This window comes from Pipistrellus hanaki, assembly GCF_964339955.1.
Source record: "Pipistrellus hanaki genome assembly, chromosome: 16".
Taxonomy (NCBI): domain Eukaryota; kingdom Metazoa; phylum Chordata; class Mammalia; order Chiroptera; family Vespertilionidae; genus Pipistrellus; species Pipistrellus hanaki.
In genome coordinates this window covers 32,781,478-32,796,666 of record NC_140518.1, presented here as the reverse complement: position 1 = coordinate 32,796,666, position 15,189 = coordinate 32,781,478, and the positions used below count along the sequence as shown (strand labels likewise).

The 15,189-nt window shown below is 57.1% G+C and overlaps 1 protein-coding gene across 4 annotated transcripts in view; it reads left to right on the top strand.

Annotated features, from left to right (window-relative positions):
* SLC43A2 (solute carrier family 43 member 2) overlaps positions 1-9,056 on the top strand; it is a 45,971-nt gene extending 36,915 nt beyond the window's left edge. For all 4 annotated transcript variants that reach the window (XM_084862960.1, XM_084862962.1, XM_084862961.1 and 1 more), the window contains 5 exons: positions 1,552-1,690; positions 3,289-3,418; positions 5,180-5,253; positions 6,451-6,574; positions 7,056-9,056. In XM_084862960.1, coding sequence (XP_084719086.1) covers positions 1,552-1,690; positions 3,289-3,418; positions 5,180-5,253; positions 6,451-6,574; positions 7,056-7,217 — 629 coding nt within the window. In that variant the 3' untranslated portion in view covers positions 7,218-9,056. The remainder of the gene's footprint in view (positions 1-1,551; positions 1,691-3,288; positions 3,419-5,179; positions 5,254-6,450; positions 6,575-7,055) is intronic.
* The last annotated feature ends 6,133 nt before the right edge of the window (positions 9,057-15,189 follow it).

Sequence of the window (15,189 nt, the reverse complement as noted above, 5' to 3'; positions counted from 1 at the left end):
AGAGGAAGTGGGGCCAGGAAATACCATCTGCAGCTGACAGGGCATCGTTTTCCCCATCCTGCTCCCGGGAGCTGTTGTGCATGACCCCCACAACCCGGACTGTGCCCAGCGGGGTGGCCTCGGGGTCAGGGGGCCGCGGGGTGGACAGGAGACCAGCCCTGGTGTCCGGGGAGACCCGGGGTGCCAGATGCTTTGCTGGGGGTTGGGATGCCGTGTCTGACCTCTCGTACCCTCGGAGCACAGCTGTGGCAGAGCAGTGTTCCCAGAGGGCCACGCGACAGTGCGTTCTGCCCAGCCTTTTGCACCCACACTACTTCCCATCATGGTCCCCGGGAAACCACAGGCCTGATTCACCAGCCCCGCCCGTGACTGGGCCCGGCTGCACATGACCGAGACCCCGGCAGACAGGAGAAGGTCAGCAGGCGCCCGTGCTGGGCCCCCTCCCACCTCCTCTCCTGAAAGCCTGGCTCCAGCCCAGCCACCCATGGGTGCTCTGAGAGGCAGGTCTAGGGGGGAAATGACTTGTATGCCGGGCCCAGAGCTAGCCAGCCTCCGTGCCCGTCTCCCTGTAACAATCCCTGAGATTTCCGCTGCTAACTGTGCTCCCTTTCTGCCTTTTCACTTTGCTCTCTTGATGCAGTGATGGCCGCCGGTAAGCAGGGGGTGGACAGGAGACCAGCCCTGGTGTCCGGGGAGACCCGGGGTGCCAGATGCTTTGCTGGGGGTTGGGATGCCGTGTCTGACCTCTCGTACCCTCGTACCCAGCATTGCAACATTCCCCCCAGCCAGTCTCTGCTCAGTGGAGAAAGGCCTTGCGTTGAATGCGAACATCCCTCTCGGGCAGAGCTGTGGGTGGGGCGGGTGGGCTGGGGTAGCCAACTTTCAGTTTCCATTTGCCTCCCCCACCCCCCAAAAAAAAAAAAACAACCAAAATCCCATTTTGATTTTGAGCTCTTTGAGGATGAAAGCCCTTACGTGGGATCCCTGTGAGTGACGTGCTCCTGGTGTGTTTCTAAGGCGGCGGAGTAATGGCCAGTCTTATACAAGCCTCCGGCCAGGCTTTGTCATTTTGTGGCTCCCAAGTCAGAGACGCCCCGCAGCGCCTCGGGGAGCCATTGTGACACTGGATTTCCCTTGCTGCTTCTTGGGAACAAGCAGGGGATTTGGAGAACAGAATAGGGTAAGGTGACTAGACATCCCGCTTTTGGCGGGACAGTCCCGATTTTTAACAATTTAAAATCTTCTTTCCAAAAATTGGGACTGTTTTAAAACGCTGGGATAAATTGTTAAAAATCTTCTTTCCAAAAATCAGGACTGTTTTTAAAACGCTGCGGGACAAATTGTTAAAAATCGGGACGTCTGGTCACCTTAGAATAGGGTGCCTACCCCCGTGCCAGCTCTGACCTCGGAGGTTAAGGTCTCGGCCCCCCTCCAGATCCGCAGTGACACGAGGGGGGTCTGGGGATGACCTGTGGGGTCTCGGGCTTTGCCCGGTGCCCGCGCCCGGCCTCGGTCAGGAACCCCCCGTGACACAGCCTTCTTCCTCCCCAGTGAGCCTCTATACCTCCATTTTCGGTGTGCTCCAGCTCCTCTGCCTGCTGACGGCCCCCATCATCGGCTACATCATGGACTGGAGGATGAAGGAGTGTGAAGATGCCACAGATGAGCCCGAGGAGAAAGACGCCAACCAGTGCGTAGGCAGCACCCGGGCCTGGCTCTTGGCCCCAGAGAAAGAAGCGTGTCTCCTTCCCCTCCCCTCCCAAGTCAGATGTTAGGCAGGGACGGGTATGTGTGGTGGGCAGGTTGTAAAGCAAGCAGGAGAGGCGCGAGAGGTGCCCGAGGCTACTCTCCCCGGGGCTTTAAGACACTGGCTTGCTCAGCTCAGCACACATTCAGGGCTGTGGCTTCTTCATGGTAGGCTGCGGATTGGGGAGCACTGAGTTAGATAAAGGAAGAGGAGACACAAGAGGAAGGTCAGTGTGCAGTCAAACCATTCTGGTTTTATTTATTTATTTATTTTAATATATTTTATTGATTTTGTACAGAGAGGAAGGGAGAGAGATAGAGAGAAACATCGATGAGAGAGAGTCATCGATCAGCTGCCTCTTGCACACCCTCTACTGGGGATATGCCCGCAACCAAGGTACATGCCCTTGACTGGAATCGAACCCGGGACCTTTCAGTTCCCAAGCCGACGCTCTATCCATTGAGCCAAACCAGTCCCGGCACCATTCTGCTTTTAGAACCACACTCAGATGCTCAGCATGAGAAACACAGCGGGTGAAGGGCCCTAAATCAGTGCTGCCTTGCCTACAAGGCTCAGGCCACGGCGAGAACAGTAAGTCACCGTAACTGTAATAGGTGTGAATAGATTTGTTCATCATCACGAGCCTTCAATAAGGCACCGGAGCCTTACCTTAGGTAAGGGTTGGGCCCTAAGATCAGAGGATGAGTTAAGTGCTGTCTTCTGTGACTCTGCCTTCTGTATAATAAACTGTTGTTTATTGTCTCAGGCCCTGTCCCAAGCACTTCATGCACCATCTCAGTTAAGCCTCACAGCACCTCGCGGAGGTGTGTGCTGGGGTGACACCCGTTTTACAGAAGGGGGACCGGAAGCTAGGAGTTTGAATAACGTGTCCGAGGAAGCGGTGGGCCTGAGACTCCCTACGCATCCCCCAGCACCTGGCCTTCCTCCTTGGAGGCACACAGCTGTCCACGGGGCATCTGTGGGTGGTGAGACAGGAATCGGTGGATCCACAAGGAAGTAATTACAGAGAAGGCTTTGTTATCTGGGTCAGGCCCTACCGCCAAGAGGTGGTTTGTGCCCATTCCAGTCCCATCTGCTGCCCATTTGTTTCTGTGTCACTACCTCCTGCTCGCCCAAGGGGAAAGCCACTCCCTCCCCATTGGACTTGTTATCTGCCTTACCTCAGCTCCCGCAGGGTTTGGGGGACGTTGAAGCCAATGACGAAGCCAGGCTTTGCCTCGTCCTAACGTGGGCACACTCTGCTCCTTCCCTCCTCATCATTTGAGCTCAGTCTTCACTGAAGCCAAGCAGGGTGTTGATGTCACACCTTTCATCTCGGACCTGTCCCCTGAGAGTCATGCTCAGGGCTCAGTCAAGGGGGTGCAGTGGGAGTGTCCCTAGTGCAGGAGGTCTAGCTCCAATGGTCCCTAAAGTGTGTGGGTGGCCTGAGTCTTGAGCTGTCCACAAGCTGGGACTCCTGGGGCCACCCTCCTCCAGGGAGCCTGTGCCACCCTCCTCCAGTGTGTGCTCTGTGTCTGCAGAGGCGAGACGAAGAAGAAGCGAGACCGGCAGATCCAGAAGGTCACCAACGCCATGCGGGCCTTTGCCTTCACCAACGTGCTGCTTGTGGGCTTTGGGGTGACGTGTCTCATTCCCAACCTGCCTCTACAGGTGGGTGTGGGGAAAGGGAGAGGTCCGGTGGGGTAAGGGTACAATGAGACTAAAAAGTGCAAGACCAGAAGGGGACAAAGAAAACGGTGGCTTTTCATTCATTTAATTCAGCCAACTCACCAGCCCCCTGCTGTTTATACCGAGAGCCTCTTACCTGCCAGGCTTTGTGCATACTATTTTCCAGAACTGTGCTGGGTAGTTGTGTGGCTACTTAGTTTGCATCGCTCAACCACTGAAATCTGAGGTCTGGCTAATCTGGTGTCGGTGGGAACATCTGTCCCTCAGACACAAGAATGCTTACAAGGCCTCTCCATTGCAGAGAGTGGAAAAAGATCGGCATCTGGGTTCAAAAGCTTAATTTCGTTCCACAGATTTCTGATGCTTTTGAAACCTAACATTTGGCGGAGATTACCATCCGCCTGACTCCACCCGTAGGTCCATGAACATGTACCGGCCCCAACCCCCAAGATAAGGGACTTTGAAGGGACTTGAGTGAAGGCCTGGCTCCCAGGTGGGTGTGGCCCGAGGTCAGATGTTATCGTGAGCCCGGTCCAAGATGAAAGCAAGAGTCCCTTCCTTTTCACAAGTGGCCACGGGTTGAGGAAGCCTGAATACCAGGTGTGCACCGCCCAGGGGCACTGTCACGTGACTGTGCTGACCCCGGGGCGTGCCGATCAGATCAGAGTAAACTGCTGGAAACGTGCACCGGTTCCAGGTGGGACTGCTGTTCCCTCCCGGGCGCCCTCCTGGCCCCTGGTGGCTGCCCTCTCCGCAGCACTGGCAGACCCTGGCCACCTGTCCAGTTGAGGGGCAGTGCCTAGTGGGGACAGTCTATTTTTATTTTTATTTTTTTGAGTTCTCATTGGAAGAAAAGTTATGAAAAAGCAACCGGGCAGTTGAAGTGGAAAGGGGGAGCCCGCCCAGGTATGGGCCTGCCCACTGGGGCACAGCCCGCTTTGAGCAGGGAGTGGCCTCTGCCCCCTCCACTGCCCACGTCCCAGGGACAGGTCCTGGCTGCTGAGGAGGAGGGCAGGGCTTTGTCTGAAGAGCAAACAGGGTCCTGGTGGCCACGTGGACAAATCTTGTGCCTCTGCACCGCTAGCCAGTGCTTCTCAGAACTCGCAGAGCCTGCCAGCAGTGCCTTCTCACCGGCAGAGCTTTCCTCGGTGCGGCACGTGGGGGCCTGAGGGGCCAGGCAGGGAGACCTCGCCACAGTCCTTGGTCAGCAACAGCAGGATCCAGTCATGACTCGTGACCTCCTGCTTAGTGCTACGGATACACATTTCACAACAGACCCTCGGTGGGGCTGTGGCGGGGTACAGGGACTTTCAGCATTTGGCAATTTCCATGGTGTAACTGCTCTCACTGTGGCTGATTTTTCAGCCAGTATGACGTCACCCCTTGTGGGGTTGGTAAGAGAATCACAGTATCCCACCATCCTGTGGTATTTTCTTCCACCATACAAAAACCTTGAGAACATAGATCATAGTAACACAGTAGAATAATTAGAAAGTGATAAGTTTTGAGTATTCATTACCTGTGTCTTTAATGTAATTTGTTTAATCGGAAGTTTATGAAATGTCAGTTTCCATAATGACTGTGCTAAACAACTGCCTTGAAGAATTCTAAAGATTCGGGAATTGGCCCTGCAGAGCCAACGCTAGGCTGCCAGCGCCCCCGTTGCTCAGGACCAGGAACTGGGGTAGGGCACAGGGTGAGGGTCCGCACCGTCTTCTGCTCACTCTGTTCTCCCTCCCTCAGATCCTCTCCTTCATCCTGCACACAATTGTGCGGGGATTCATCCACTCTGCCATTGGGGGCCTGTACGCCGCCGTGTAAGTCCTGGGACCTGCGGGTGGCCTGGTGACAGGGTGAGGGAGGGGCTTATGGGGGTGTGTGGTGGGACCACGGGCCTGAGGGGGGCAGCCTGCCCTTTCAGGGTTCATTTTCTTGCATCGGGGACAGGTACCAGGGCCTTGTTGGGTGTGTCAGGGGAAGGCCAGACCTGGCAGGAGGTGGGTCAGTGGGCAGACAGTTGGATGCCCACAAGCCTTGGCATTTAGCACGAAGTCAGTCCTCAGCCAGGCAGTACCTCTGTGCAGCTCATGGTGCCCCGGGGGCCGCTGCTCCACCGAGTTGGCTGCCTCTGGTTGCTCATGGGAAGGCCGGGGTGGGTTCCGGCTGCCCCAGGCTCCGTGTTGACGTTCAAATGACCCTCAGCAGGAGCAGGAACCTGGATCACTGAGCCCAGAACATATCAGACATTCTCACCCAGAATCTCACCGGGCTGGCCTCCTACCCACAGCCTTCTCGGGGCGTGGCTACAACGAACCCTGCCTCTTCTCCCCAGAGGCCCCCATGCACAAGGAACCACAGCGTTCTTCCTCCTTGGGCCGGGGCTGGTTTCAAAAACTGGAACCTGAACACCACCCACTGTCTCTCTCTGACCAGAGATGAAATTGTTCCCACTCGGAGCCCCTTCCACCGCTGGGCCCCAAGGCCTGATGTTTGCTAAGAGCTTGCTAACCTGCCTCTCCCCCTCCCAACACATTGCGTGGGGGTCACACCAGGCCTCCCACCCACCAGGCCTGGAGGAAGCTGCGGCTGCCTGGGCAGGGTCTGAGGCAGTCGCCAAGAGCTCTGATGCCACATTTCCGTGATTACGCAATGCCCCTCTGGATGAGGGCACCGCAGAGCCCGGCCCGGCCCCCGTCCTGCTCCCTCGGCCCGTTTCCCAAGCTCCCGCTGGCACCACACTCGCCACTCAGCTCAGCCAGGCACCCACAGGCCCGGGCACACCTGGGCAGGGTGGGTCCTCCCCAGGGTCTGGGGCCTTGGGTTGGTGCAAAAGGGAATTTCACTTTGCACGACTGCTGGGCGGAACGTCATCTGAAGGCAGTTAGTTGCCCAGTCATTCTCTGAGGCTCATCCTGCCTCTCCTCTGGCACCAGCGCCCCCGGGGCCAGGCCGAGGCCAGGGCGTTTGGAGAGCTTGGGAGTGCCTTCCGGTGACGGTTGTCTATCGCCCTGCAGGTACCCCTCCACCCAGTTCGGCAGCCTCACCGGACTGCAGTCCCTGGTCAGCGCGCTCTTCGCTCTCCTGCAGCAGCCCCTGTTCCTGGCCATGATGGGCCCCCTCCAGGGAGACCCTCTGTGGGTAAGAAGGCAGGGGCAGCGGGTGACAGGCTCCTGGCCCGCTCTGCTGGGCGGAGCTGAGAGGAATTGCTCCGGGGCTGCCGGAGCCCCAGAGACAAGAAGTTTGGGGGCTTTGGCTCAGATGGAATCAGAGCGCCCTGTGCCTGGCGGCTGGCCAGGGGAGAAAAGGGCCCTTTCTGGACCCGATGTGAGATAAGGAGAATCTAGCTGCTGTCCCTGCCCCAGCCCCGGGAGGTTCAGATGAGTAGGTTTGAGGTCAGGGCTGGGGGTGCCGGGAGGCAGAGGGCAGGCCCGGAGGGAGGGAATGCTGGTGCTGGAATGTGGCCCTCCAGCCTCTGGGACATTCCAGCTTGTTTTTCCGCTCCCGTCCTGGGGCTTTCTCCCCTGCCCCAAACCCGAGGGTGAGGAAGGGTCTGGGATCGGACAGCCCCCACCTGGTCCCCTGCCCCGTGTGACGGCAGCTTCCATCCCTGCCGCCCCAGGTGAACGTGGGGCTGCTGGTCATGAGCCTGCTGGGGTTCTGCCTCCCCCTCTACCTCATCTGCTACCGGCGCCAGCTGGAGAGGCAGCTGCAGCAGAAGAGGGAAGACGACAAGCTTTTCCTCAAGCTCAACGGCTCGTCCAACCAGGAGGCTTTCGTGTAGCGCCCACCACCTCAGAACTGTGGCCTCCTGCCCCTGTCCGTGACTCACAGTGTCCTCCCCCCACCCCAGAGGACGCCATGCCCCCAGGAAGCTCTCCTCCACGCCGGAGTCCGTGCGCCCTCCCGGGCCCCGGCCCTGCCTCGGGGCTCTGCTGTGGAAGGACAGGGAGGGCCTGGGCCCGCGGGGGGTTTCCCTGCCGCCGGAAGAGGGTGCCCCGGGCTTCGCTCTGCCACCTGGGAGCGGCCCTGGTACCCGCAGGAGGAGCCAGGAGGAGCCCTGGCAGTCAGGCCCTCGCCCTCCTGCATCTGGATTCTGCCCCTCGCCAAAGCAGAGGGATCTGCGTTCACTGCCTACCACCTGCCTCTCAGCTGCATGCCCTCCCGCCACGCCTGCCCGAGGACAAAGGCCTGCACTGTCCGCACCCCCTCGCCCGGCCCCTCGTCTCCTCCCCTGGTCAGTCTGAGGCTGCCTGAGGAAGGAAGGACCCGCTTCCTGTTGTGGTGCTAACGCCTTTGTGGTCCCAGCCCCCCGTGGCCAGGCCGGGCCTGTCCTCCCGTGTGCGGCCTGTGGAGAGGACCCCTGGCTGAGAGCAGGGGAGGGGACGGGATGGGGGTGGGGTGGACTCGAGGCTCGGAGCCGGGGACAAAGGACCTCGGCATCTACGTGGAGAGCAAGTTCGTGCTGCCACCCGCCATCCAGCCTGTGGCCTGAAGGGAATTAAAGGGGCACCAACATGCAGCTCTTGTGGGAGTGGAGTGAGGCTGTGGCTGATAGGCCGGAGGGCCCTGATGGGGAGGTAGGCAGTGAGGGGTCCAGGGGTTTGTGTGTGTGAGTGTGTACATGTGAGCTGTGTGAGAGAGGGGTGGTAGGGTGTGGGCTCTGGGTATCTGGTTATTCTCCCAGAGCCGCCCAGGAGCCAGGCAGGCCTGCAGCAGGCTCAGCGCCCAGGAGCCAGCCTGGCTCATCTGGGAACTTGTGGGCGGCTGTGGAGCCACGGCGCCCCCTGCTGGCAGACTCCTCCAGGGCCCTGAGCTGTTTATGGGGAGGCCTCCCTCTCCTCTGCCAGGCCGGCCTGATTTACCCATCCTCCCACCAGGACGTGCCCCAGAGCTGTGTCTGGGACTTCCTGGGCGCAGCGAGGGGGGGGGTGTGGATTTTTAGGTTTCTAGTTTTTGTTTGTTGTTTTAAGTTTTATCAGACTCCTTTTTATAAAGCAATAAATCAGTTTTCCTCCTGTTAGGGCTGCCCCTGCTAGCACGTCAGTTAAGGGCTACACGTGCCTGTTTTGAGCTGGAGGAGAAAAGACAAGACGAGCTTTGCCGCCACTGACCAGCCCCAGCCGCACTCAGCTGCCCTCAGTCTCCCCGGATGACTGCCAGCTTGGGAGGGGAAGGGCTGGGAAAAGACCCCCTCCACCCCCAGCTGGACCCGTGCAGACATCCTCGAAGGGGGCGACCCCCTCCTGCTGCTGCTCCCATCCAAACAGGCTAATCCCGGCCCCTGTGGTCCCTGCTCCGATCTCCTGTCACCCGTCAGCTACCCCGAGGGTTCCTCCTGAGTCCTATCCCAGGGGAGCCTCAGACTCAGAGACAGAGGCAGAGTGTGGTGGGAGGAATGGACAGAGAGCAGGAAGGGGCAGGTCCAGGCCCAAATTCAAGGTCTGTGTCAACAGTGAAGCATCTTGAACACACCTTCCTAGACTTCAGTCCACTCAAATATTAAAAAGAAAATGTCTACCTTCGGGGTAGTGAACACACAGATGATGTATTACAGAATTGTACACCTGAAACCTACATAATTTCATGAACCAATGTCACCCCAATAAATTCAATCACAAAACATTTGTTTAAAACATATTTTATGCCCTGGCCAGGTAGCTCAGTTGGGGCATCATTCTAATATACCAAGGTTTCAGGTTCAGTCTCCGATCAGGGCACCTACAAGAATCAACCCATGAATGCGTCGATGGCTGGAACAACAAATGGGTGTCCTGTCACCCCCACACCCACTCCCATACCCCCTTCTCTCTCTCAAATCAATAAATTTTTTTAAACATTTTTAAAAAGAACAAGATCAACGTTTCCCAAAATTTAGAACACCATTTATGTGAGGTTTAATGGTTATGCTAAAATTTTAAAAGTCTTTGTAGTCACCTTTCAGGAATGCTGAGTTAAAGCAGGCATGTTTCTTGCAGCAAGCACTTGTAGCACGCTGGCGTGCGCATGGACTGTGTGGCCCTCCGGCCGGGAGGGTGTGAGCTGCGTGGGAGGCATGGCTTTCACAGTCCGAGAGCCGTCCTCCCTGTGTGGCCCAGTGAGCTCCCTGGTGTTTGCTGAACGTGTGTAAACTACAGGCCTTGCCTTTGATGTAGAGGGACTCTGGAGCCTAGATTTTGCAAAGCCCCACCTGGTGATCCTGGTGCCTACCCACAGTTTCAGATCCGTAGACAGAGGAGTACAGTTTGGGGAAATGTTGATTCGAAAGGGCCCTTGCAGCTGGGAAGAGATGCTGAGGTTACAGACAAGAAGACAAGACCTGTGCTGTCCCCGGAGCACCCCAAGGAGGGGCTGCTGCCTCTCTCCCACCCACCCGCAGGGTGTGGGCACTTTGCGGAAAGAAGGAGGCATTGAAAAATCAGTCTAAGGCCAACAGTGCATAGGGATTGGGAGTATGAAGTGAGAGCAGGGTACCAATTGGGTCGGCTACCACCTGCACCCGCACCCGCCAATCATTCTACTTGACTGTACAGAAGTGATGGATGATCATCATTGAATCATGCAAGAGATAAATGGATCTTATCATTTCTGTCTTACAGTTTTAAAAAATTGAGGCCTGGAGAGGTGGAGTTACTTGTTCAGGATTAGAGCCAGGACTTGCTTGTGGATGTTAACATCATTGGAGCGACCAAAGAAAGCCCGCGAGACCAGGGCATTCCGTCTGGAGCGTCGCCCCAGGGGCCACCAGGCTCTGGGAGCTGAGAGGCAACAACAGTCTGAGCGAGGGAAACAAGCCCAGGCACCACTATTAGAGTCCAGCGATCCCTCTGAGAATGGGATGGCTTCTGCTCAGCAGAGTCATCTTGGCCCTGCAGACAGATGGGTTCTTGAGGGAGCAATTCTCTGATCACCCCAACCCTGAAGTGAAGGTGTCGTCTCCTTGAGAGGAGTGCCTGGAACGGGAAAGGAGCGGGGGCTGATCACAGGCAGGGAGCACCTCGTGGCCACGGCCCTCCATCCTCCCTTTGTCCTCACGCTCCTGGTGGGGAGGAGCAGGCAGTGATGCCAGGCAGTGAGGAAGGGGCAGGCTTCAGTCTCAGAAGTGTTGTCAGGAACCCCCTCTCCTTTCTAGTCCCCCCAGACCTCCTGGCCTCTGTCTGCAGCTCCTGCTGCCTGGACCTGTGCCGGGCACGGTCCCAGCCCTGAAGGCCATAGGTTGCAGGTGCCTTTCTGTTTTGCTCCATCTCCTTTCCTTCTTGTATCCAGGGTCACCCTGCTCCAAAGAACCTCTGCTGAGATCTCTCCTCAGCCTGGCCCTGGGCTTTGCAGTGTGTGGAGGGCCTCACACTGCCCTGGGCCCCACGGGACCTGAAAATGGGGGGACATCCAGTCATCGGGGTACATGTGCAGGGCTGCCTCAGACAGCAGCAGAAACACAGCCCGGTGAAGTTTTCGACGTACTTGTATATCAGCTTGGGAGCAGGATTTGAGCAGATGTGTAACTGGGGTGGGTGATGGGAGATGGGGTCAGGCTGTGATGAGAGGAGGGGTCATGCGGGCACCCTGTGGTGAGGGGCTCTGCCAGAGAGCTCTGAGAAGTCTCAACAGGATTGAGCTTTGGGGCTGTTTTGCAATAGCGCCCTCTGGCGGGTAAGATGAGAAGTTCTCATGGGCTCTTGGGCCAGTGAGGGGCCCTATCTGTTCCAGTTACCAGGGGCCCAATTCAAGGGAGACACAGCCCATTTCCCCCCAAAATAGACTGTGGGATTATGAGGATGAGGAGCCCAGGACCCTCAAAGTCAGGGGGTGGTTTTTCATAACCTCCCTGAGGTTGGGGGGCAGGATGAGCAGACAGGCCCTGTGAGCCCATTTGCCCCTGTGTCCAAACTCACCCCAGCCCTGGAGTGAGGATGGAGCTGCCCGAATGTCATGAGAATGTCATGACGGAGAAGCGGCATCCCCATGGGGTGCCCCGCCAGCATGGAGCTGCCACCTGTGTTCCTTGGTCTCCAGGCAGCATGTCCTCGGCTCTGGGGCCTTGGCAGCTCCCGCCCCCTCCCTTCCCAGAGTGACTCCATCTCCCAGTGCCGGTGCCGGTGCCGAGGGGAGGAGCGGAGGCTAGCGGCCCCACCACATCACTTCAGGGACCTTAGGCAAGTCTGAGCTTCAGTCTCCTCCTCTGTGAAGCGGAGAGAAGACCCTCACGACGAGGCTCGGGGCACACGGACACACGGGTGAAGCGCTGGCACAGGAGTGTGCCTGGCACTCCACAGGCACTTAGCGAGGGGCAGTGTGTGCGTGTGACCCTGGGTGAGTGCAGACAGCACAGGAGAGGAGAGCACCCCTCTCCCCTTCCCCCACCCGTTTAGCAGGACACCTCCTTTGGGCAGCTCTGGCCAGGACAGACTTGCAGCCAAGGCAGGAAGTGGGGTCTGTTTCTGCTGCCCCTGCCCCACTCAGAAGCCCTCTTGAAGCAAAAAGCCTTAAGAAGTTGTCCCCTTGTTCACGTTTGTGTCTTTCACATTTTGGTAAGAGACTTGGCCAAAAAGCTTCTCAAGATCATCTCTCAATGGTGAACCTGCAGGCGCTCGGACGGATTTATGTTGGGGGCGCTCAGATCACGGCATGTAGATAGCATCTCCATGCCACCTCCTTGTAAAACTGCTTGGCTGTGCCTGCATGTGTGGGCATGTGTGGGCATTCATGCATGTGTGTGCGTGCATGTGTGCGTGCATGTGTTGAGGTGGGAGATGTATGAGATCACATGTGTTTAGAGGAGTTGCAGGGGCTTGTCTGTGTGCCTCTACTGGATGGAGAAGAGGGAGAGGGTCTTGCCCCCCTTTCTGTTGCTGGAAAGACCCAGCCAGGCCCTGAGGGCTCCTCTGTTCCTGTGTTAACGAGGTCAGTACAGAGTTACTGATGACCTGGTAGCTGTTTCTAGCCCCTTTGCTGTTTCCAGCGCCCGGCTTACTGCCTGGCACACAGTAAGCACTCAATAAATGTATGATGAGAACAACGAGAACTGCTTCCTCTCGGCTCCTGGGTCTCTTTCTCTAAAAGCCACACATTCCCTTGCCCCCGTCTCTTGCTCAGATTCCCTGTAACTTACCCGAAACGTGCTCTGTGGCCCCCACCCCTCCGTGGTGCTGCAGCCACCAAGGCCCAGCTCCGCTGGTTTGGCCTCTGTGGGGGAGGAGTCATAGGGGGCTTCTTGGGAGGGAAGGCAGGGCTGCTGGCGAATTCTGGCCCCAGGGGAGGGAGGGCATGCTGGCCCTTTCCTTTTGTCCAAGGCAGTGGTCACTGCTCCTCCGTCAGAATTCCCTCCAAGCTGGCCACCTCCTGCCAGGCCCCTGGTCCGTGTTAGCAGGAGGGAGACAGCAGCTGGGGGATGCCCCACCCACCCACCCAGAGAAGCCCCAGGGGGAGCCCCACCACCAGGGAGGGTAGGGGTGGCCTGATTGTCAGAGGCCTGGCCTGGCTCCTAGCCCTGCTGGGGTAGAAGGGGCCTAGGCCCAGGGGAGGGACCCGCGGGGGAAGGGTGAGCAGTGGCCCCCTGCACGGTAGCCAGGCAGAGAGATGCTAGATGGATGTCCTACTTGTCAGGACTGTAAATTCAAAAGCTGGGGCTCTGCCACTTCCTTTGTTGTCTCCTTCCATTTTCCTGTGTTTGATCGAGACAGCACAAAGACACAGTTCTCCAGTGTAAGTAGAGCCAGCAGGAGCTCTGTGCTGCTGCCGGGGCAGCTAGACCTTGACCTCTGTGCCAGGGACATGAAGATTGGTGGGGGCCCTGGGGAAGGGAGGTCGCAGCCCCCACCTCGGGGGACAGCCTAGACACAGCTTCAACCCATATGGCTGGTGGGAATGAGCCCAGTGCTGCCAGAGCTTCTGTTTTTTTTTTGTGTGTGTGTTTTTTAAAGAAGCTGGAAATTCTGAATTTTATATAAAACTAGAAGCCCGGTGCATGAATTTGTGCATGGGTGGGGTCCCTTGGCCTGCCTGGTGATCAAGGCCTATCCAGGAGCCAGCTGGCTGGGGGGAGGGGCCGTGGGAGGTTGGCTGTGGGAGCTCCAGCCTCCCATCTGCCTCCTGCGTTGAGCATCGGCCCCCTGGTGGTCAGTGTGTGTCATAGCACCCAGTGTTCAGTCGTTTTTGGTTGATGGGTTGTAACAGTTGCTTAGGCTTTCATATATTTTATATAAAATATCCCCATTTTCAAAGAGGACAGGAGAGGGAGAGAGAGATATAAACATCAATGAATCAGCTGCCTCCTGCACACCCCAGGCCTCCCCCCCTCACCCCACTGGGGATCAAGCCCACAACCTAGGCATGGACCCTGACCAGAAAACAGCCATGACCTCCTGGTTCACAGGTTGACACTCAACCATTGAGCCACACTGGCTGAGCAAAAATATTTTTAAAAATATCACAGCGGGACCTGACCGGTTTGGCTCAATGGATAGAGCGTCGGCCTGCGGACTGAGGGGTCCCAGGTTCGATTCCGGTCAAGGGCATTACCTTGGCTGCGGGCACATCCCCAGTGGGGGGTGTGCAGGAAGCAGCTGATCGATGTCTCTCTCTCTCTCATTGATATTTCTAACTCTCTATCCCTCTCCCTCTCTGTAAGAAAAAAAAAATCAATAAAATATATTAAAAAAAATATATCACGGCTGTTCAAATAGTTTTTATCCCTATGCTGGCCAAACACTGTCAGAGGCAGAGAGAGAAGCAGAGGTAAAGTGGCTCCTCACCCGCTCTGGGCACCCAAAGCACCGCTGTCTAAATCCTTGACTCCAGCCGGTGTTCTGTTTGTCTTGCATTAGATACGGCCCTACATGGGCTGCTCCCCCAGCCCGGTGCAGAGTGAACGTTACTGAGTCTGGCTCCAGAGTGGCCACAGTCCCTGTTTAGGGACACGGGTTTGCCAGGCAAAGCTCAAGGCAGAGCCGGCTCACCCTCACGGGCTTGAGTCCCTGCCTATGGCCTGGCCTGGCCACCACACTCCTCTGCCCAGTGGGACGAGCCGGGCAGCCAGTGTCACGTGCTTGCTTGTGTGGTGTCCGTCCCACTAGGACAAATGCTCCCTGAGAGCTGGCATGTGCTCTGCCAGAGCCTCCAATGGTGCCTGGCATGGAACAGTTGCTCAATAAATATTTGGAGGGTGAAATTTAAAAAAAGAAGAGACGGAAATAAAATGAGAAGAGGCTGAGACAGAAGCAGGGAGAAGAAAACGCTCTCCGCAGCCAGGAAGGGACAGAGCAGAAGATGGAAACAATGAAACACGGTCTCCCCGAGACACCAGAGATGGTTACAGGCGTGTCTGTGACCACGCGGTACGGAGGGCCAGACAGCCAGGAGGAACCATCCGGGGGCGGGAACCGCGAGATGTACAGACACCAAGACGAAGGCAAGAGAGAGAGAGAGAGAGAGAGAGAGAGAGAGAGAGAGAGAGAGAGAGAGAGAGAGACCAACACAGAACAGAGAGCGGACAGATAGGGGGAAAGGAGACAGCTGCTAAGAGAAGATGAAAGAAACAGGCTGAAGATGCATTATTGCCCAGAGTAGAGCGACAAAGACTGATGACGGGTGGGAAAAGACAGGAAGGGGTTAGAGACAGAGAAATGCAAAGGGACAGAGAGGAGAGATAACAAGAGAGATGAAAGACAGAGATACAGAAAGACAGATACAGAGAGACAGAGAGGCGAGATAAACTGATAGGAGAGAGAAAGAGAGAGCTCATGAGGAGAGGTAGAGAG